The 24155-nt window shown below is 40.8% G+C and overlaps 1 protein-coding gene across 2 annotated transcripts in view; it reads right to left on the reverse strand.

Annotated features, from left to right (window-relative positions):
* Positions 1-159: 159 nt before the first annotated feature.
* LOC107386710 (glucocorticoid receptor) overlaps positions 160-24155 on the reverse strand; it is a 78624-nt gene continuing 54628 nt past the window's right edge. For both annotated transcript variants that reach the window (XM_015961278.3, XM_015961277.3), the window contains 6 exons: positions 20303-20419; positions 15169-15441; positions 9191-9335; positions 7474-7604; positions 2028-2185; positions 160-554 (listed from right to left, as the gene is read on the reverse strand). In XM_015961278.3, coding sequence (XP_015816764.3) covers positions 393-554; positions 2028-2185; positions 7474-7604; positions 9191-9335; positions 15169-15441; positions 20303-20419 — 986 coding nt within the window. In that variant the 3' untranslated portion in view covers positions 160-392. The remainder of the gene's footprint in view (positions 555-2027; positions 2186-7473; positions 7605-9190; positions 9336-15168; positions 15442-20302; positions 20420-24155) is intronic.

The raw sequence follows: 24155 nt of genomic DNA on the forward strand, positions 1-24155 counted from the left end.
GCCACCTTGGCTACTTTGTGAAGCTGTGCAGGTGAGCGGATGAAGCTTGAGCTGAGTTTGTGTCATGTCGCGTCGATTTCCAAGTGGGAACAGCAACGGAACTCTGGAGGCGAGAGACGAGGTGACGTCTTCAGAAACGTATGAATGAGGTCTGAGGGACAAAATAAAAGACATTCAGAGACCAAATTCTTCTTGGTTAGCCAAGAGGATGGACTACGGTGGACTGGAATAGGAGCTTTGAGGCCACAGGTATTTTAGTTGGAGGTCGGGCTGAAAGGCAAAAGGCAGGATTCCCAAAGAAAAACAGGAAGCTGGACCAGAACGATGAAGAGTGGGATGGAGTCCCAGCAGGTACCGGGGACAGATCGGGACTTAAGGCATTGATTCACAGTTTAAGGCAGTCCTTTTTGATGAAACAGCAGAGGCTTCACGCTCCCATCCTTGAATTTTGGTATCTGGTTGGTGATGATCTCCGCCAGCATCTCAGGAAATTCCACACTCAGGGTTTTATTCACAAAGGTGTAGAAGCAGATCTGCAGGAGACCCTCCACCATCTGGAAGATGCATTTACAAATTATTTACGATAATATTATTTATGTAGTTTCTCTGAAAGGCAATTTCCTGCCATTCCAATCACTGTTTAGTAAAAAGTCTTTTTCCAAAACGACAAAATTGGAAAACACATTTTGGTTGCAACAGCTTAACAAAATGCATCACAGAGCAGATTTTTGAACACTTTTCTTCACCAAAGTAAAAATCATGTATTATTACAGCCTAGATCTGTAACTCCACAAAACCCTTTATTAACTCATTTCAGTGTGATGGTATTTAAATATCACCTAACTAAACCCAACAGATCAGTATCAATACTCAGTAATCCATTATTGTACTCGAGTACACATTTTCTGTATCTGTGCTTTATTTAAGTCATTTTCTCAAGGTCCACTTTTTACTTTTACTCCACTAAATGTTAAACAACTGTGTACTTTCTACTCCACTACATTTCCTAAAAAGCTTTAAAAGCACTTTAATTTGTGTTTTGTTCGACCCCCATCCCACTCCCGGTCTGACGGAGACCAGCAGCACACTCCTTGTCCGTGCACCAAACTGCAGTCCCAAAGGTAAGAGTAGTTAATTAGTGTTTTGCAGTGGTCTCTAGTAGGAATTAATGCCTAGTAGGTCATACTCTGGGAAAAAAAAAAAGCTCCAGCGCTGTTTCAACATGGAGATTTCAGCTGGAGGTTAAAGTAGCTTCAGACTGCAGGACTTGGAGTCTCTGTTTTCAATGCAATGTTGATGATCTTCATAGATAACACATGTCTATAGGAGTTCTGCTGTGTGGTGAAGTAGCTAATGCTAACTGTTAGCTTCCACTAGTCGAGATGTTCTCTGCCGTTTCCTGGATGCTAAATGAACAACAGTCTTCCTCGTTGCGAGCCATGATTGGTGAGTCTAAGTGACAGCGTGACGTAGATCTGTCAGGATTTTCTAATCCTAGAGTTTCACCGTCTATTTTTTATCAGAAGCTAATGCAGGAGATAGGTGTAGGAGACTATTTTCATGTTCAGCCTGCATGAAAAACTCAAAGTAATCGATCATTTTCAAAAATAAGTAAAAAAGGATAAATTACCTCGAAGTAATGTTTTAACCCCTTTATCTGTATTTTACTTAAGTAGAAAAATTAAGTACTTCTCCCACCGCTGTGCTACAGGTTAGATAGAGGAGAACGTCATAATACAAACAATACAGAATTTAATTTATTTGAATTCATTAGAAACATTGTGGAACACATTCTTGGAGCTGTCCATGTTTTAATGATGCACCGAAACAAAAATCCAGATGTACCGGTAACTAAAATCCAGATGTAATAGCTGTTCCTGTTTTTAGCTTTTGTGCCAAAAAGCTCCATATCAACATTGATTGCTACCTGATTATTGACTGGTGTAAAGAGTAAAGTGCTAGGATAAACTCTTTAGGATTTAGATTTCATAGTGTGTGTGTGAGAGTGTGTGTGTGATATTTCTGACCTCCTGCATGGAGTCCAGTAGCTTAGTTAGCTGGTAGAAACGCTGCCAGTTCTGACTCGTGTTCTCCTCTCTCTTCACAATGGCTTTTCCCAGCTCCTTGATGTACGTCATCCTGATCTCATCAAAAACAGCCTGGCTCTTCAGGCCCTCTTTGGGTACTGCACACAACAACCAGAGCCGAATGAGTGCAGCCATACTAAGATTATTAAAATAACACCAATAAATGACACACAAGACGACAATTCATTGAACCCTTCGTTTTCTGAAGCTTGTAGAATTTTAAACTGACCAACTAAAAGGGCGTCCTTTTAAAAGCCTCATGTAATATTTCAAATAAAACGAGCAAATATCCAGAATCCAACCATTTCTCCCTTCTGCTCTTTATGCCGCTGCACCAGACAGCTCAGGACGTTAAAACTTACTGTGTGGGACCCCAGCAAGGAGCACAAAGCTTCATTCATGCTACTCTTGCTCTGCAGCTCAGAAATAAATGGCTACCATACAGTGTGTTTTGTTTGCGACTGTAGGATGGATGAAAGGCTACAAAAAGCAGATCGATTTGGCAAAACGTCAAAATGCCTTCTTAATTCTCTTCACTGTTAACCAAGACAAAATACATCCGAACTACTTCAAATACATAGAAACCCAAAAAAGAGAGAATCTATTGAACCAATCCATCCGAATCCTCGTTGGTTTAGTCCAGTCCAGTGAGCCCCCCTCCTCCACACCCCCACCCCGACACATCAACACTCTGTACAAGTTGTCCTTTGTCCAGTTAGAAGCAGTCAATCTCAACTTTGGAAAAAGTAAGTACAGAAAACACAAAAGATGTCTCAAACAGCTCGTCTTTACTTGTAGACGATCATGAGAGCACACATTCATGTAAACCAGCTAAAATCTTCAAACCTTTGACAACAGCACGCAGCGTTTAAATCACTTTGATTAAGAAGTTTTCACACCATGAACTCTTTTTTTTCGGGGGGGGGGGGGACAATAAATCCTCTGACGTAATTTTTATATGAACTTAACCTAAACACAAAGTGTGTACTCATTTTTTCCCTTTTTCTTGACTACTTTTGCTCATTTCAAATTGATGCATGACTTTGTTTTACAATTCAAAATAAAAAGTTTTACTCCTCTGCTATAAGTTGTAAAGTATAAGTTTAAAAGCGGCACCAGCCCCCCGCGACCCTGTGTGGATGAAGTGGGTTCAGGCAATGGATGGATGGATGTTCCTGTTCAGGTGGATTAGGTAAGTTTTTATGTCAGTGGGAGCTGAACCTCAGTGAAAGGTGGTGAGGGCTCATGCACATGTAAACGTACTACCATCGTTTTAGTACTGCTTTATTAACAAGAATGTATATAAAATACTATGTAACCTTAGTATTTGGTGGTATTTACATAAACACATTTTGGCACCAGACCTGATCATGATATAATTAATAATGAATGGTGCCCCATACAAAAGCTTTTTTAATTTAATTGTAAGCTTAGGTGTAACATATCACAGTCAGAACTGTTCTTATTATCAATAGCAGTAAAGGTCAGTTCACAGTACGAGGAACTTGTCTTGGTGTCAGGTGCAATAATAAATAATGGTACCAAAATAGTTAAAAGACAAACTATAAATACCATACAAAAGTGTAGCATAAAGAATAATAAGATTATCAGAACATCTGAATAAAAAATGGCACCCATTTCATTTAACTTAATCATCTGCACTTTCTATATATTTTATTGAAATCCACCGAACAGGTTATTTGATTATCATTGTTATGTTGACATCACAGACATGAATTCATAGACGATTGGGTGCTGGAGAGCATTGCCGCCATATCGGATGGGTCTCCTCACTCTCCAAAGTCAATGCAGAATGAGCAACTGATATAATTTAACATTTTAATTTATTTAGTTTAATTATATTTATATTTTAATTATCATGCCATACCATATCTGATTTTGTGAAAAACATTGATAAAATGTGTTTTTTAGTTGTGTAAGCACGTTCCTCTGTAGAAATGAATGCAATGGGGGCGAAGGAGACCTATCTAAAATGGCGGCCAGCCTCTACATGGGTTTTTTTCAACATGGCGCCTGTGCGGTGGGCGGAGTCAAACGTTAGACTTCGCCCACGTAGCCCCCCGCCCCGATCTGCGTACTGCAATCAGGGGTATTTGCATTATTCAGGACACTGAATCTTGCCGGTGTCACGGTTAAGGCTGCACCCTCAGGTGAAAGCACACTTTTATACACGTTAGATTGTCCCAAAAATTCAGTCTTTCTGTCTTCATCACACACTAGTAGTGACAGGTTGTCTGTTAGTAATAGTTGTTAAACACGTGATCACCAAGAAGTCACGTAAATCACCCAAAAGGTTGAATCAAATGATTTTTGCCACAGGGACGTTTTTATATTTAGGTGTTTAAGTCACTCATTTTTGAATTTATTATTCCCTCTGAAGGCCAAATAAATACATGAACTCTTTGTTAGTTTTGCAGCACAAAGTCGCAGGGTTTATGCAAAAGCCTACAACGTGTGATATTTACATAATCTATGGGGAGCTTCTGCAGAACAAGCACTATCAGAACTTTTTGTGCTTGAAGGTCTGGTGGGAAGACAGTTCTCCTTTGCCTCTAAACTCACACGACTCCAAATTACCTTACAGCTAAACTAAACGATTACAACGAGTTCATTCGGTGCACATTTTCATCAGGATTCATCAAGATCATAAAAAAAAAGTCAAACGAGTGGCTTTGATTTCATCAAATATTCAGAAGAGTTGAATCCAGCTCTGACTAAAGCAGCTTTGACCTAAATGTTGTTCCATCATCGCGGGGGACAGTTGGAAATAGCTCTCAGGTACAAAAAACCGCAACCAGTGCTCAGTATGGAAATGTGATTTCCTCTATGCGATGAGCAAATCCTCTCTAAAGTGCATCCGTTCCTCTGATTGTCACCAAGAATAAAGTAGAAATAAGTCGATTTTACATAAAAGGGAGAGAAATAATCATTTGTGGATATTATTTGTGATCCTACCAGAGTTTTCTGGCCTGATTCTAGTGGGCATATTAACATAAAGAGATGTGGAGTCAACAGCTTTTATTCATTTTTCTTTTCATCAAGCTAAAAAAAAGGAAAGAGAAAGCTACAGACCATTTACATATTCCTCTCACTCGGTTAACGTCTTTCCTCTAATTTGAACCTTTTAAAACACAAATCAAACCTATTCAGAGTAAATTTAGAAGCCACGAATAAAACCCAGCTTGTAAAACTGGAGGGAAAAACAGGAAACAAAGCTTTCATGTAATGAGTTTTATTTTTTTCATGATGTGCTCTTATTTAATCATTTGTGGTGATCACACGAAAAAAAAAACCTAACATCAGCCCGTAGTTCATCCCCTGAGATAAGAAACTAAATTGTACAAATTTTACTTTTATTGACCTTCTGTATTCTTCCTGCCACGGGGAGGAAATTGGCTTTCAGTCTGATATTTCAGGTTATTTTCAAATTCAACGCTGACAACAGAACATGTACATGCTCTATATTCAACTAAAAGCTTTGAAAACAAAAGACAAAAAGTCTTATTTTACAATCAGGAATTGACTATTTCAAGTGATTAAATATCGTCTCATGTGGATTCATTTAGATTTTCAGGCTTCTTTTAAAATGTGTGGAACACTCGTTTAATCACTACGTCTACAGTGGTCTCTAGTAGGAGTGAATGCTTTGTAAGCTGAGCTTCAGACAAGTTGTGGTCTTGTTTCCTCATATTTGGACATCTTGCCTTGGATTGGCCGACAGCATCCCGACTCTAACCCTGACTCCAACGTTGATGTTTTCTCTCTACAAATAGCACAAGCATGGAGGAGTTCTGCTATGTGGTGGAGTTGCTAATGCTAATGATTAGCTTCTACTAGTCGAGACGTTCTCTGCTGTTTCCCAGACATTAAAACAACAACCTTCATCGTCATGAATTATGATGGGTGAGTCCATGAATATGAAGTGACAGCGTGACGGAGATCTATCAGGCTTTTCTAGTCCTAGAGTTTCACCATCTGTTTTCTATCAGAAGCTAATGCAGGAGATAGGTGTAGGAGACTATTTTCATGTTCAGCCTGCATGAAAAACTCAGAGTGATTATAATCAGAAATAAGATTTTAAAATCTATTTTTCAGTGTTCCACACCTTTAAAAAGAATCAACTTCTTGTGTGATTTTTGAGCAGAGAGAGAGAGAGAGAGAGACAGCACTACAAATCCTTTCAGAAGCTGCAACAAAAGGAGTGAGAAAGGAGAAATTAAACCAAACACTAAAAGCTGAGCGAGTGAAACTTTTCATCATTCTCTGAAAAACTTGCATCTATGAAAAAACACATTTTATTTATTTTAGGTTGGAAAAAAAACTGTAAAATGTTGCTTGTGGGACTAAAAGAATGATTATTCAGTGTTTTCTAACTGAGTGTGGCTGAGTTAAGATGAAAAAAAATCTTTCATTCTAGGTTAACAAGCTGAAAGAACAGTTGCCTTTACACACACCTACACAACACGACCCCGGTTCTCAGATGTTCTATTCTAACCTTTCGTTTTGTTCCCGTTCTTCTCAAAGTACCGCCGTGCAGGGGCGAACTATGGTAAATTGTGCCCGGTACCGTTTCTATATTCCTAGCGATCCAAGGTCTAGTTTTTGAGATACTTTTGTTTGTGTGACCCAACTGATGTTTATGGAAGTAGGCCTAGCCATGTTTGCACAGGTAATTTAAATACGTACATTGTGTGAGGTAATGGTGTGGTTTTCTTCCAAGAAACAAAGAAATCTGATGTAGAGGAACTTGTTAAGATTACAGCTAAGCCATTGTTGTTTTGTTTGAAAATCTCTATCTAAAATCATATTTGTTGTGTTATGAGGTTGAATCCAATCTTTTTCACACAATTTTGTTCATTTGAAAATCACGTGATCGGAGCATCTTTAGTGTCAGAAATTAAGTCAGATTATATCGGTTTATCGGCTTGATCCAACATCCCTACTAAAACATTGTAAACGATGTTTCAATCATTTTTTTCTTCTCTATTAACAATTTTATGTAAAAAAAGTAAATTGAGAGATTAAGAAATTAGACAGTGAAGCACTGTAAATTATTCCATTCTGTCTGTCAAAAAGACAGAACAGAACATGTATAGTACTTGTTTCCACCAGGATAGATTTAAATGTGGCACACTGGGAGCCTGATCATTTCCTGATGACCGTGTGTTCTTAAAAGCAAGTAATTAATGCTACAGATGTGTATAGTTGATGATTTTCTCTAGCCCTGTACTGTTTACACGACTTTCCTGAGAGTTGATTCACTCACGCTTTTTAATTTGTGACCATCTTTGTTTCAAATAAAAACACGAAAATCCCACTAATTATTAGTAGTTCAGTTTTAACACAACAAAAGTGATTTTCTTACCTGTACTGAGCAGCAGAAGCACCTTCATGCACAGATACTCATCATAGGAGACCTGCAACCGGACAAACTCGTTGCAGATCTTCAGCATCTGCTCACACTGGTCGTTCATGAGGGGCAGCTTCATGCGATCTCTGATGGAAAAAAAAAAGGGGGGGGGGGGGGGGGCAAAGACGTGTTAACTGTAGCACAGGTGGGAATATTTAGTAAAGGAATGAAAGATGTGCTTTAGATTAAATGTGATTGATTATGTAATTCAAATGTCAGGAAGTATCTCCTGCAAGAAAGCACGTAAGTTATGCAGAAGAATAAACCAGCCATGATGGATTTTCCACGTGAAAAATGTTACCTTAAAAAGCAAAACGCCTGCAGTGCTGGTGGGAATGACTCATTCAGGTAAAAATGACTTGTTTTTTTATCTTCTCATTGTAATGTTAAAAATTTAGTGGAACATTTTTTTCTTATTGCTTTTGCATAAAGTGTTGCAGGAAGCCACTTACGTTCTTACCATCAACACTTTAGGCGAGTTCTGACTGGTCACATCATCTACTCACACAAAATATACACCTGAATTTTAGCAGAAATTAAGTAATAAAGCTGTATAAACAAGATTAATATGGGCTCTTTTCATGATGCAGGCGTACCTGAGTGGTATTACTTGCAGGAAACGGAAAGGAGGGTACCTTTCAGTGTTAAAGGTACATGTGTGGTTTGGTTTAGGACTTCCTGGTTATCCTTTAATAGACCAAAGTTAGCTGCTGCTCTCATTTTTCTCCACTGTAGCTCCTCACACCTCTAATAAAGTCCCATTTCACTCCTTGTCTTTTGTCACTCAGCCCTACATTGTGTTCATTTTTGTCAAAGGGAAGTCGATGTCCCATATATTTTTGTAACATTGGGGTGGGACTATAGGCCCATTTCCACTACCGAAACTTCCGGATAATGTTACCGGAACTTTGCGGCGCACGCGTGCCCCTCTTTCACTGGCCTGGCCTGAAAGGACCACCTTCCCGACCATTTTAGAAACCAACCAACGTAGTACCTGAACTGGGTTATGTGTTCGGAAATGAGTTGCTGGGTGGGATTTGTAGTTAAGCTTGTTTGTAACTTAGTAGGAATTTACATCTGCAGACGTCGCTTAACTAATGGCATTTGTAAACTTGGAAGAGTTGCTGGTGAAGCGGAATAAAAGGTAAGAAATCGCTGTTTCTAAACTCATAAAGGCAAAGGAAAATCCCCCCACAATGTCGTAGTTTTCACCACTCTGTGGTGTCCTATAGATTACTGTAAAAAATGGTGATTCTTTTGGTCATTGAACCTCGCCTTTTACTCTCGATCCGCCGGATGGAGTAAATTTTGGAGTACTTTGGCAGAATAAAACTTCCAAAACGGTCGTAATATGCTGACGTCTTGGCAAAGTCCAGAAAGGGCCAATTTTGTATGGCGACACAATGACAATGACAGAAATGTACTGGAACTCATTTAGTGAAAACACAGATTTTAAACATCTGAGCCAACATAATCTACATAAAACAGCAGTTTGTCAGAAATTATGCAGGAAGACCTCTCAGTAAAACTAGGACCTTTATGACCACAATGGATGCTTAAATCCAGCAGGATAATTCACCATGTCACAAAGCTCAAATAAGCTAAAAATGGTTTCTGCAACCTAATTTGTTGGAAAAACACCAGTGAAAACATACAGCGGCTGAATACTCACTCGTTTATGACAAGATCGGGGGCGAAGCACAGCATGCTGCCATTACACTGCTCATAGGACCTCCACCCAAGACTGAAGGACATGAGGAATAGCCAAGAGCACTGCAGCAACGTCATCTGGTCATCAAGGTGTAGGTTACGGAAGCCTGGGGGGGAGAGATAAAGCTTGTGTGACATTAAAAAAAACCTGGTGAACAGAAAAGGAATCTATAAAAGTAACTGCTAAAGTTATATCTTAGACACCTCAGACAGATATGCACACAGACTTCAGACATTACACAACATAAGTGTCCACTAGGTGGGGCGGTAGGGTTGGGACTCTCCTCACTTCAGTGCATGCAGCCGCATGGAGCAGCGCTCATCACCTCCGTTTGGACAGGGGAAGGAGATAATGGGTTAGAGGGCACATTGACTCCTTGATACGGTTCCACAGCCTTCACCAGTCTCAGTCCCGCCCAGGCTGGGATAGGGAGAAAGAGTTTCCATAGCGACGGCAGCATTCCACATTTCTTCTGAGGGGGGAGTATTCACTTCAACCTCACAGGCCTCAAGGGCACCAGATACAGATAAGAATAGTTTTGGGGACAGAGAGATAATTTCCTCTCTGCCTTAGCGTTCTGTTGGTCTTCAACCCCTCTAGATCCAATAATGGCGTAATTAATCTATTCCAATCCGTGCTGTTCCATCAACTCGCTCCTTGATGGAATCTACCTTCAGTGCCAGAGCCTGAATCTCAGTCAAAGTTCCAAGCTTACGACTCATCGACAATTATATGAGTTTGTGCGTTCACAGCACGATGCATTCCATCCCTGAGCTCTGGGATTGAGCCAATATTCCTCAAAAGCTCGTTAATCTTCCGGTAAGCCAGGTAACCGCTCAGGCCAAACAGCAGGAATCAATACAATGAATATCCAAACATCTTCAGAATCCTCTACAGACAGTTGAGAGAGGCATATCAGGTTCCACTGTTTCCAGAAGGCCATGATATACTCAGCTGGCTCTGTCCCAGAGGGGCATCCGGAAGCACCTTCTCCCGTTCTCACCGTTGAAAAAATGTTGTCAATCGCGTTGAGAGACCAACTGACCAGATCCATTTTTAATAATTTCCAGTTTCCAGAAAAAATGCAGAAAGCGCCGTGCACACAAAGATAGGACAAAGAGCCTTGGGATGAGGAGGGAGGGAGAGGAGAAAAAAAGCGTCTGTACTCTCCAAGAGCCGGAAGAAAAAAAAACGTTTTTCCTTTTCACGGACCGTCTGATCTCTGACTACCTCAGCAACTTCTGCACCAGACAACTACACAGTTGTTTGGGTCACCCCGGGGGTGGATGAGATTCATCCTGGGTATCTCATGGCTTTGGATGTTGTAGGACAGTTGCGGTTGACACATCTCTGCAACATTGCGTGTTCATCAGGGGCAGTTCCTGTGGATTGGCAGACCGTGGTGGTGGACCCCATTTTTAAGAACGGTGACCAGAGGGTGTGTTCCAACATGTCCGTAGTGGTGAGGAAGGTGCTGAGCTGGAAGAAAAGGCTCTCGATTTACGAGGTCGATCTACTGCCCAGTCCTCACCTATAGTCATGAGTTTTGGGTAATGACTGAAAGAACAAGATCGCAGATTCAAGAGGCCGAAAAGATTTTTCTCCGCGGGGTGACTAAGCTCAGCCTCAGGGATACGGTGAGGAGCTCAGACATTTGAGAGAGACTTGGCGTAGAGCCGCTGCTCCTCCATATCAAGAAGAGTCAGTTAAGGTGGTTTGGGCATCTTGTTAGGATGCCTCCCCAGGGAGGTGTTTCAGGCATGTCCTGCCGGCAGGAGGCCCCCTGGTCGACCCAAGACACGTTGGAGAAATTACATCTCCAAACTGGCCCAGGAACGCCTTGGGGTCCTACCGGAGGAGCTGGTGGAGGTGGCTGGGGAGAGGACGGTCTGGAACTCCCTAGTTGGGATGCTGACCCCGCAACCCGGACACGGATAGGCGGAAGAAGATGAGACTGTTGCTGGCTTTTGTTTTTTTGTTAGAAAAATATCACTTGATCAAACCTTTCATACATTTCACACTACTAAATAGGTTAAAGTATGAATGACTTGTGCTGTTATCACAATGGATTGATATCGGTATCGGTCAGTACTGAAGGCTGCAATATTGGTATTGTATTGGAAGTGAAAAATGTGTATCGGGACATTTTAAAATTGCTTTACAATTAAACATTTTGTCAAATGACAATACATTAGGTCAGAATATCCCGAATACAAATCAATAAACTGAACCTTCTACTTTAAGAGAAAAGCATCATGGGTAATGTAGTTCTGTGGCATTTCAGCAAGTTGAATGAATCTGGGAAATGTACACATTTATAAGTCTTTTGATGGATAAAATTTAGGAAGTATTTTGCAAGTGAAATATGAAAATGAGGAACTCGAGCAAGCACAGAAAGGCAAATAAATAAATGCAAAAAAACACAACCTACCAGGTGTGACAGTTAGTTGTGGACTAAGGGTGAATCACTTCAATTTGTTAATGTTTTTTATGCAATCATTTTGACGCTTTTATTACTCCATACATTATTCCAACTATAGATAAACCAGGTCATGTGACTGTTTGAGGATTCTAAGCATACACAGGAAATATATTAGGCCAAGAATGCCTTTTGAACACACAGACACATGGAAAAAAAAGTTAGTTAAAAGAAAGGGAAAATGTGATACGGTTTCACTGAACAGCATAATCATAAATTTACATGTAAATTCTTGGAGAGATTATTGAGTCATGAGCATTTTCCCTCGTGACCAGTTGTCCAACTGGTTCCAAAGTTGTTCCATTTTTCTCTATTTTTTCCCCTTTTGTCTTAGAATAGAAACAGACAAGCATTAAATCCCAACAATTACTTTTAATTCCTTGATGTTTACAAGATGAAGTTATATTAAAGGGGCCATATCATGGAAAATCGACTTTTTGGAGTTTTTTAGCATGTGATGTTGTTTCCTCATGAAAAATACCCCAAACCTGTTATTGGCTGCATTCATGCTGCTTGTCTTGTTTCTGCTGTTAATTTAGAATTTTATTTTGAAATTCCTAAAATGAGCTAATGCAGGGGTCCCTCAATTGTAATGGTCCAAGGGCCACTCAAAAAGCAGACACAAAAGCAAGAGGCCCTCCCGTTCAGCCGTCGTCCGGGGGCCACACATGTCCCGTGGGCCGCCTATTGAGGACCACTGGCTCCGACTTCCTGCTTCCAACATCAGACCCTGCTCCTCCCCAGGAAGCTAGTCTCTGGTCTGAAACCTGTCTCCCCTGGCCAGCTTAGGATATGTGGCATAGCGGACTAGTGCCATGTAACAGACTTGGTAGTCTAGTGGTTAGAGTGCTGGGCTCATCTTTCTCAGCAGTAACCTTTTTCTTCTTTTTTAGCTGCACTAGCCCGTATGTTTTCAATTCTTTATTGGTGAACTGTTTAAAATATATGGACTAATATGTTTGTTCTTTGTTTATTTAGCCAGTGTGAGTCCATGTGAGGTGAGCAGAGTAAGTAAACAAAAATGCTGCTTGAAAATAGAGGTGGAGGTCCCCATTTTTAAGAAGAATGACCAGAGGGTGTGTTCCAACTATGGGGGATCACACTCCTCAGCCTCCCTGGAAAGGTCTACTCCAGGAGAGTACTGGAGAGGAGAGTCTCGCCGATAGCTGGATCCAAGATTGAGGAGCAGCAATGTGGTTTTTGTCCTGGTCGTGGAACTGTGGACCAGCTCTTTACCCTTGCTAGGGTGATGGAGGGGTCATGGGAGTTTGCCCAACCAATCCACGTGTTTGGAAAATGGAGGTGAGCAGAGTAAATACACTAAAATGCTGCTTGAAAATGAACAAATTCAAATTCTTCCAGCTCTTGGAGAGCACAGAGGCTTTTGTCCTCCTCTCCTCCCTATCTCATCCCAAGGCTCTTTGTCTGTGTTTGGGTGTATGGCACTTCTGCATTTTTTCTGGAAACTGGAAATTACTAAGAATGGACCTGGTCAGTTGGTCTCAACGCGATTGACAAAGTTTTTTCAATGATGAGAACGGGAGAAGGGGCTCCCGGATGCCCCTCTGGGACAGAGCCAGCTGGGCATATCATGGACTCCTGGAAACAGTGGAAACTGATCTGCCTCTCTGTAGAGGCACAACTGTCTGGGGAGGATTCTGAAGACATCTGGATATTCGTGGTGTTGGTGACAGGTTTCCTGCTGTTTGGCCTGAATGGTTACCTGGCTTACCAGAAAATTAATGAGCTTTTGAGGAATATTGGCTCAATCCCAGAGCTCAGGGATGGATTACACCGCGCTGTGAACACACAAACTCATATAATTGTCGAAATGAGTCGTAAGCTTGGAACTTTGACTGAGATTCAGGCTCTGGCACAGAAGGTGGATTCGATCAAAGAGAGAGTTGGCGGGACAGCACGGTTGGGAACAGATTAATTTACGCCATTATTGGATCAAGAGGGGTTGGAGACCAAAATAACTTTAAGACAGAGAGGAAATTATCTCTGTCTGGCCCCAAAACAAGTTCTTATCTGAATCTGGTGCCCTTGAGCCTGTGAGGCTGATGTGATTAGTCCCCCTCAGAAGAAATGTGGAATGCTGCCGTCGTTATGGCAACTCTGTCTCCCTATCCCAGCCTGGGCGGGACTGAGATCGGTGAAGGTCGTGGAACCGTTTTCAGGAGTCACTGCTTTCTAACCCAATTACCTCCCTCCCCTGTCCAAACGGAGGTGACGAGAGCTGCATTGTGGCTGCATGCACTGATGTGAGGAGAGTCCCCAACCCTACCTCCCCACCTAGTGGACACTTATGTTGTGTGATGTCTGAAGTCTGTTGCATTTCTGTCTGAGGTGTTTTTTGCATAGCAAAGCTGCCCTCCCTGTAGAGGGTAACTCTGAAGTGCCTTTTTTTCCTCCACCTGACTCAATCCTCAAATAAACCCTCTGATCTCTATTAAGGTAGCGCAACCCAGGTTGCGAATGACCACAGTCACCAATTCTTATGTGTCTATGTCTTCGTATGTATGTCTGATCTCAGAATTGTGTGTACCGAAACTCAAATTTCCCTCTGGGATTAATAAAGTATCTTTGAATTGAGTAGAATCTTTAGAGATACAAAATACAAAATATTTTGCAGAAAATAATCAAAACTAAAATGTAAAAACATGAACTCTGCTTCAGCTGCTAAGTATATTACTGCCAACACTGGGATTAGAACCCTCAACAGCATGTGGCAAAACTGAGATGGCACTGGACTTAACCACTGGACTACCATAACCAATACAGTAACCGACTTGCCTAAGACACTGTTGTGGGCAAGTTTAGTCGGCGTGGGTGGAGTTTCACAGAAATCAAGCCTTTTATTTCCTGGTATAAATTCAAGCTGACAAAAATAACTTGTATTTAAGATAAATGACATCTCAATGGTGCCAACGGTAATATTTTATCATATACTGTGCCTACCTTTGCTCTCAAAGGTTTAAAATAGCATGATCTGGAACCTTTAATAAATATTTATTAACTGAATACCAAAGCAGTTGGTAGGTGTGCCCTAATCAACAGATGTTGAATCTGCGTCCTTTATGACCATCTTTCTTTTTATGCACTTCTAGAACAAGCAGCTTCTTAATATGAAGGAGCAGAGACCTCTCATAGCCCAATAAAATCCTATTTGCTGAATACTGCTGAAAATATACCACAAGAGTGTTCACCTCAGACGTGTGCTTTCAGGGAATAAACAGTACGGTCTTTCATAATCTAAAGATATGTTAGAAATGTTGAGTTCTAGCTCTCCATAAAGAGGCAGACCCTTTGAAAGAGAGGAGAGATGTGAAGGCAAACATTTCCTTTAAGTGGGAGCTCTGAAATAAAAAATAATCTAGTAAAAAAATAAATAGACCTCTAGTTTTAACACGATTTCATCAGCTGAATGGTAAAAGTCAAATTTAAGACTTTTCCGTACCTGGCAGCGACTTGGCCCACTTGACTGCAGAGATGACCTGCTGACCTCCCAGTCGGTTCAGAGTGGTCATGAGTCGAGTGGAGGTGTCCGGCAGCGTGCTGTCGTAGCCCGAGTAGATGATCTCCGGTTCGATGGCCTTCAGGACGGACAGCATGGTGGGAACCAGCTGGGGCATGCTCTTCAGGATGATGGGGGAAAGTTGCTGGGGGGGTTCTGGTGGCAGAGGGCGCGGCTGAACTTTTGTCTTGCCAATCATCTTCTTGTGTTTCCTCGCTGAAATCACAGAAAAAATAAGAAAGGAGGGGAACATGCAACAAAATCAGTTTTGTAAAAAAGTTTCCACTTTAAATTGGGGGAAATACAGCAAACAGAAAATAACAGCTGAAAATAAGGTAGCAGCAAGAAAACAAGGTCAGAGCAAAAAGATATCAGGTTCTTCTTACGCTGCATCATATGGCAATCAAATTTTCTGACATTAAATTAAACCTAAAAATTAATTCACATGTGTTGCAGAAAGTGAAAAAAGAGGATTTGGCTCTGAATATTTAACAAGGCTGATAAAAGGTTTATAATGATGCACACAAATCTAATATAGAAGCAGATCTTCTGAACGTTTCAGCTTTTTGCATCGGTGCAACAGTTTTTTCCCAGCACTCTGCCTCATCTGGGAGTCATTTTGACATTTTCTGAAAAACTAAATGTGAAAGATATCAGCTGTTGAGAGGTTACCATGAAAAGTATTAAAAAAGCTTTTCCCACTCTACCTTTGTTAATTTCCTCTCCTGACGTTTCTATGGCAACATTGAGCCTTTCAGTTCGAAGCCTGTCTGCCGATGCGCTGACGTCCATCAAATCCCACTTTCTGTCCTCCTGCCTGGCTTTCTCTCTCTCCGCCTAACAAACACTCCACTTTTCACGTTCACTCAACAACAAATTGTACAAAACCACGAACGGCAATTTATCGTCCTAGGGAGTGTACGCTTAAAGTAACAACTTTCAGGCACTAAAGCAGGTTGTGATTCTTGGCCTGAAAAGATTTTTATTTCTATCCCTTTTTAATCCCGTCAGAGTTTAACTGTTGTCCTGTCACCTAACCGTTTATCCCATGAAGCAGAACCAAGCGAGAGATCACCAGGTTAACCAAAGGGTAGAAGACTTGAGTCAAATGGTAAATGTAACCCATCCTTCCATCTTCTTTACCCGCTTATCCACGCAGGGTCACAGGTGCTCATCTCCAACTGTCTTTGGGCAAACAGGCGGGGTACACCCTGGACAGGTCGTCCATGGCACGGCAACACAGAGACACACATGACAAACAACCATGCACACACATTCACACCTAAGGACAACTTAGACACCAATCAACCAGTCATTTTCTTGGAACGTGGGAGGAAGCCGGAGCAAGGCAACAGCGCTAACCACTGCGCCACTGTGCAGCTCGTAAATAAAACCAGAGAAAGAACATTTTCTTTCACAAAACAATACAACATTCTAAATTTTTAAAAATTAATTGCTAATGTAAGATAAATGCTAATCAATGACATATTTGTCATAATACTCAAGACTTAATGTTTCTGAGTAAAATAACCAATCAGAAAAAAGGCAGAAATGCCAACTGTACCGTGCAACGCTGTAGTGTTTTAGCTGCAGTCAACAATGGCGTCTGGTGACGGGGCAAACTTATTTCTTTAGAAGAAAGGCTTTTAGCACTTCTACTTGTTGTGGTTTTAAAGACATGTTCAAGTCATTTAGAACAGAGGAAAGAGCCGTAGCAAACTCTGCGTCGTGGTGTGTGAGATGTATGCTGCTCAGCACTGATTGGCTTAGTTAGAATTCTAAGGGGGTGGGGTTATTTGAATAGGAGAGCTCCCAGACCAAAAGTTTCCCATAAGGAAGCATGGTGTGTATTTGGTAACACACTTCTAAGCTGATGTGTAAGTCTTGGCAGTCTGTACACACTTGCTTCAACAAGTGTGCCTTTGTGTCTGGCCTACTCAATTGGACTTGGGTGGGTGTGTGTGTGGCACGGACAAGGAAATGTGGAGCTGTACTCTGTCAAACCAAACTGAAAGCTATGGATCTATCAGGCATTCATTCAAGGTCTGAATACCCAAAGTGCATTAGGGAACTCAGTCACTGCTCTGTAGTGACTTTTTAGGGCTTTCAACAACTAGTCGCTGTCACGTGATAATGACCGACAAGATGCAGTCCTCGGAAAAGACAGCAGGTGATGAGCCCCAGCGCTTTGGGAAGCGACGCGCTGTGCCAGAACATCAGTATCTGACGCCCGCCATAAATCGGACATTTGACCGAATTGTGACGTTTACTCCCTTGCAATTTAACCTTCCCCTCACCCCCATCCTAATCTTAACCAGCTTGCGCATGCAAAGCTCTGATCGTTGTGGAGCTCCAGACATCTGCGTCCTGAGAACGGCCACAGTAACATTATCAAATCAGGTGTCGCCACCTCAAAAGCAAATTTAACACGCGATCGTTCAAGTCGGCTTATTTTCTTTTATGTTTTCTGTCTTTTATTTGTGCCTGATGCGTTTCGCTGCTGTGGAGCAAAGCGCATCACCTGTTTTGTCCTCCGGTGATTTCACCTCACTGATGCGGCCGGCGAGCAGCGCACACTCCGCTGTTTTTGCGGTCGGTAGATCTTTTAGAACTGCAGTTCAAAGGTAATTCATAAGGTGAATATATATGAACCCAGGTAGCAGTTTTTCTTTAGGATTGAGAGGAGATGCAGGAAGATAATAAACAGACAGGACAGAAAAATTGTCAAATAAAAACAAGTTAGTTTTTGTACCTGGTGGTTGCAACTAACAGACGCCATTGAAGGTAATCAGAAGTGAGGAACAGAAAATTAAATAATTATTTTAATGTTTAGAGCAGCGGAAACTCTGACAGGCTGCAGGCGCACCAGTGAGTTTGCGGCCGCTGCGCAGGGGGAGGGGGGAGAGGGCTGAAGCAAGATGCAGAAACTACCGCCGTTAAAAGAGATGTGTTCAACTTTGAAAATGTGGGTGCAATTTCAATTGTCAAGAACTCCAGTGATTTTCATTACTTGACGGTTGACTTAAAAAAAATTAAGTTATGCAGCCTAAAGTTATGCAGCCTAAAGTGCATCCTAGAACATGAGTGGAACAATCTGTTTGTTGTTTTGATCTTTACCACTAAAGATCGTCGGCAGTCGCTTAGGCTAGCATTAACAGTAGCTCTGGCTTGCGTTAGCAGTAGCTCAGGCTAGCATTAGTAGTAAGCTAATAGCTCCCCCTGAGCCTGACATCAGTGGACTCAGTGGTCTCCTTCAAAAAGCAGCTGAAAACTCACCTGTGCTGGCTGGCTTTTGCGTGACCTTCATCACCATTCTCTCCTTATTCAGCTATTTCTACCAATTCCACCTTTCCTGAGATCCACTGATAATCTCTTTCCTGCTCATTTTCTCTTTCCCTTTCCTTACATTTTTTTAATCAAAATTTTTAATTCTTCTCATTTTTATTTATTTTTATCATTTTTTTAAAGAATTTTTAGTTTTCTATTTGTAATATTTGTTCTTGTGAAGTGCCTCGTGATTTTTTATCTCAACCCATTCACTGCCATTGACGACTAAAGTCGTCGTTTGCATTTTTTTACTGTGTGGGCACCGTGAGAACAAACATCTCAACTCTAAAGCCGATCTTCATCCACATAAGTCACGTGATCAGGAAGCAGAAAATCCATGTGTTAGGAGATCGTTTTGGGCCGCTGCTGTAAAAAAAAAAGAGGCGCAAACCGGAAAAGCTTCTGCCGATCACAATTCAACAACGGATTATGAAAGAACGGATAACGCTCAAAACATGCGGATTCTTCCTGATGTAACAGGCGAGTCTTCGCTTTGTTTTGGTTGTTTTGGCGTCGACATCATCCTAGCGTGCAACGTTCTGTGACTCTTAAAAAAACAGTAAAAACGGTGTGAAACGTTGGCAGCGAAGGGCTTTACCGACCAGGAAACGGCTGGCAGCGAATGAGGCGCTTTATAAAAGATTGTTTCTTCTTCTTGTAGCTTGGAAAAAATGACCTGTATTTGATATACAGTAGCACCTTCTAGAGTCCTAGAACCCCATGACGTGTTAAACCTATTCAGAACAAACGACCGACGTCCCCCCACGACTGACTCCGCCAGCCTTAACTCATTTTCTGGGGGGAACCCTGAGTGCTATTTTACGCATTTTACATGGTAAAACTAGAGGTTGTGATGTAAAAAAATAGAATGAAGCTTTATAATTTGCTCCCATGAACCTGGACCAACTCTTGTTTTAAACCCTTATTTTCCTGGACAAGAAAAAAATGGAATCTGTGCAGAAATGTGGAATACATTTGATTATTAAAAAAGGAGATTTCAGAAAATATTATCTGCATTTGACATGATGACATACCAGATGGTTCAGCTTCATCCACTTCATATACAATAATTTCCAAATAAAGGTCCAAATTGAATGTGTCCATATTCAGAGAAGCCATTGTTTTCAGCCTTGTTATGAATTTTTAAGGTAGAGCTTTACCTTTAGTGTTTATTTACAAATCACACACCATGATTATTTATTGTAAAAAAAAAAGTTTTTTTTAATATAAATGGTAGCTACTGGTTGTGTATTCATGCAACAACATCTGACTAGTGTTTAAAATATTTTGAAGCTCTTATCTGCAAACATAAATAAATCATTCTCGATTAATGTACAAATGTGATAGGAGTTTGCACTGGATAGCAGAGTATTTTGGTAGCAAGTGCTGTGCATTTTCAAATCCATTGGCAAACTCCGTGTGTATGTTTCAGAGGAATGTGTTTAATGTGTAAACGATTCATTTCTACTTGGACTCGAGCCTCTAACAATGAGGGTGTAGAGGGTGAAGATGGAAGGAAACACTCCTTACCCTAATCCCTAGGAGTCCTATTTTAGTCAGGTTTTATGAGGCCACGCCCACATTGAAAGGACCTGGGATAACCATTTAGATCTTAGCTGTGGGTTTATCCAGTGAGTGAAAATCCCTGATTTCAAAGCTATAGGTGTTCTAGCCGCTGTTTCAGAGAAAAGTAATATCTGGGAGCGATTATGTGGTCTGGTCTGAATCAGCCGTCGGTCAGACTGTTTACCTTCCAAATTCATTCCGGCTTGAAGACATTTCCTGAAGCGACATGCTGGACAGTTCTTCCTGCGAATCTTATCAATAATGCAGTCGTTCCTCCCCGCACACAGGTAGTTGTGCTGACCTGTAAAATAAATTGGGATGGGGGAGAAAGGAGGAGGGTGAAGGAAACAATTTAGCTCACCAAGACAGTTTGACTAGGATTAGCCCTGGCAGTCTGTATAACCACACTCACCACCTGTTGATTTTACAGTAAGCCTGCACAAGCTTGTGGCATCCCTGTGATGTTGACGGCTTTGCCCTCTCATGTCTGCACTTGTACTACACGGCACAATGATTGTGTTCAAAGCTCCTCCAATAACACATTGTTCACAAATTCCAAAAATAAGGTTCTGAGCGTTTTTGGAAGCCATCTTTAAACACACTTGCATTGTGCCATTGACAATAATTATGTGGAAAAATAAACCAAAACTGAAGAAGTGATTAGGATTATTGTGAAAAGGAAGCAGTGATAGATTTGTGACCAGAGGGAAGAGGAAATCTGCCTTTTGAATTCCACATTTCCACATCAACATCACCTCCTAATACCAATTTAATACAACTTGTACGCAAATTTGTCAGCTGCTGTGCAACAAGTCAACTAAATAGAGTTTATTATGCATTTGGGAGCTTTTTGCAGCTTTTTGTTGTTGAAAAATAGTATCTGCCACAGTGCGCCACTATCTTGCTTATTTTACACAATAAAAGGAGAAAATTGATCTCGAAAAGCCAGAGGAGTGTCACATGACCCATCTTTAAAAGTAAACTAACCTTTGTGGGTTTACACAAAAACATAATCAGATAGACTAAAATAACCCGGAAATACCCTACACTATACAAACAAATCCACATTCATCTATGAAATTTTAGAGTGAAAGTTGTCCGGCGGCATTCCAACAACATTCACGGCTCTCTAAAATCTTCTCTGATGTGCTATATGAGTCACTAACCCAAAAATAAATAGCTGAGATTATGAAATGCAGTAAAAACATTTGAAATGTATAAAAACACACAACAATCAAGAGCTTTCAGTGGAAATATTTCACTAGATCCTCCCAGTTCCCAGTCCACGTAAACAGGAAGTGATCTCTGTGAAGCTGTAATCGTTTACCTCCGTGGGTCTTGCATCTTACATTGTACTTTTGCGATGACCCGTGTTAGGGTTTATAAAGATCGTGGGTTCCTGAGAAGTATGTTTCAAGAGAAAACGAGACACATTGGAGACATCGAGAGAATTACAAAAGAAAAAAAAACAGAAACCACAAATGCCGTCAAAAGAAAAATAAACAGGTTTATCTGGACCTGCAAGTATATAGCTGGCTACCCAACAGAGAGGTGATCTGAACTGCATTACGCCTGTGGGGATTTAAAAACTGTTTCTAAAGCAATCCTCACGGTATCATATATCCTTGGAAAATCTCACAAGTTACAATTCCCTGTTATATTTATTATGGAATAGATCTAAGCTAGCAATGTGACAGAATAAAGGACCTTCACATTCGGGATCTTCATAGCAGAAGAAATTAAACAAATAGTTTAATAAATTAATGAATTACTGAAGAGGTAATAACACTTAGCATCCTCATAAATTATTAGAAAATTGACTGTCAAAAATAAAATGTACTCAATGTAATACATCGACTTTCAGAAGTTAAATTGTAACTGGTAATGAATCTGTGGGCAAAAACTGTTCTGTATTCAGCGAGTACAACTGTCCAAATAAAAATGCCTCTAATGTTGGGAGTTCAGGGTGTGTTGCCAAAATGCAATTTCCAAACCCTCTGCTTTTGTCTGCCAAGATTTTTGCTGCACCTCACACTTCTCTGCAAGCTAATCCCCAGATAAAGGTTTGGGTCTGTGGTCCAATTCCACTTAACGGTACTTCCACTAGCAATCTTTACTCATAGGCCTTTGTTTTTCTCTTCGTATAATAGGTCCTTCTTTTTAGAGAGATCAAATGTCATTGTAATTTAACCATCGTGCCATAATTGAATGGATACAAGACTACCACAGTCTCAAAACAAAGGAGGCAAATTGCAAAAAACGGGGGAGAAGACGAGGTAGTGGTATTGACAGGAAAGTGGGATAGGTTCCTAAAGATCTTAAACATATTCATACTTCAGGGTTGCTTTTTATAGGTCTCATTCACTGAACAACTGTGTAACACTTGTTCTTTCTGAAATACAATCAGTAACACATGCTGCACGTGAAATTTTCTTCAACGAGCATTTGCCGCAGAAAAGAAAAATATGGTAAATGAAACATGTCAGAAAAGGCCAGTCTCTTCTACGTCACTGGGGTAATTATTATTTATGACTCCACCCACCTTGGCTTGCAACAGCAAAAGGCTTTATTGATTTTGCAACCAGGAGAGAGCAAAACACATCTTGGCAAGTAGAAGCTAAGCTTTAGTCACTGTTCATTGCAACTTCATGCATTATGACAATCACCACAAACGTTCAACTCTTTTAGGAGAAAATGTAAGTAATTATGTGCAATTTACCATCCTGAAACATTCACTGACAAACAATCAAGAAGCGGTTCTTCTATTTAGGGCTGAAGCGAATGATCGCATTATTCAAATTATTTGATTCATTAAGTTCCTCGATTCATTTTTTACTGATTCGAAGCTTCATTAAATGTGCACACTACAGTCTGAACACATTTTACTTGTGCGCAATGTTGTAATCCAGGTGCTGTGGAGGAAAATAGGGGGACCGGCAAAGCCAGAAACCATTGTAAAACCCTAACGGTCCAAAGTTTGGGATCAAAACTACGGGTAGATTGGCTAATGCTAAGCAAGCGCATAGCACGCTCACGAATCACTATCAAGTAGAGTTCAGAAAAAAGCGTGATGGTTGTGAATGACTAAACTCCAAAAGTGGAAGAAAAATCCCCACCATCCCGTTTATTTGTGGATCTCTACAGCTACAGTCGTATGGAGCAGAGCCGCTGCAGCAGCTACCTGAAGTCTGCTCCACACACAGCAGTAGCGGCAAGCCGTTGTAGCATGTAATTCACAAAAGCTTCTATATTTGAATACAATTTAGACTGGATTATGTAGCCCATCTGTACATAATAAAATAGAAATGCCACCATTACATTTTACTAGTAGATATTAAATGTTATTATAATTTCCAGTAGATTACTACTGAACATGTTACTGATCATATGTGAATATATTTAGATATGTTTAGTCTAAGATGAGTGATATCAAACCTAAAATTTTAATGAAATGTAAGTCAAATTTTGTTCCATAAAATTTTTATTAACTGTAAATATCAGCTGGGAAAGAGGGAACTACACAACATCAATTGAATACACCTTGCCAATCCCTTTACCATTTTGTTGTTTTATTTTTTTATAATTTTAACAGCAGACCACAGCCCCATTTCACTTGAAACATCGTCTGATTGATGGACGATTCGATAGAATACTCGAATACTAAAATATTCAATAGCTGCAGCCCTACTTCTATTACTTGTTCCTCCTCAGACAGGAACAAGAAAGTCGGCACACATCACTCCTGTGCTGTTCAAATGACATTGGCTCCCTGTAGGTTTTTGGGCAAAGTTTAAAGTTCTGTGCTATGTCTTCTGGTCTCTTTATAATGGTGCTCCACCATACTTGGCAGCACTAACATAAAGGCATACCCCATCACAAGCTCTATGCTCTGTGAGGTCCAGGTCTAGAGGTGATTAGGCTTTCTCGGTCTTGGCTCCTTCTCTCTGGAATGAGCTTCCACTCGTTATTAAACTGTCACCATCACTGCAGGTAAGCATTTGAAGGCTAATTTGTTATTGTTTGCCTTTTATGTCACT

This window comes from Nothobranchius furzeri, chromosome 10, assembly GCF_043380555.1.
Source record: "Nothobranchius furzeri strain GRZ-AD chromosome 10, NfurGRZ-RIMD1, whole genome shotgun sequence".
NCBI lineage: Eukaryota > Metazoa > Chordata > Actinopteri > Cyprinodontiformes > Nothobranchiidae > Nothobranchius > Nothobranchius furzeri.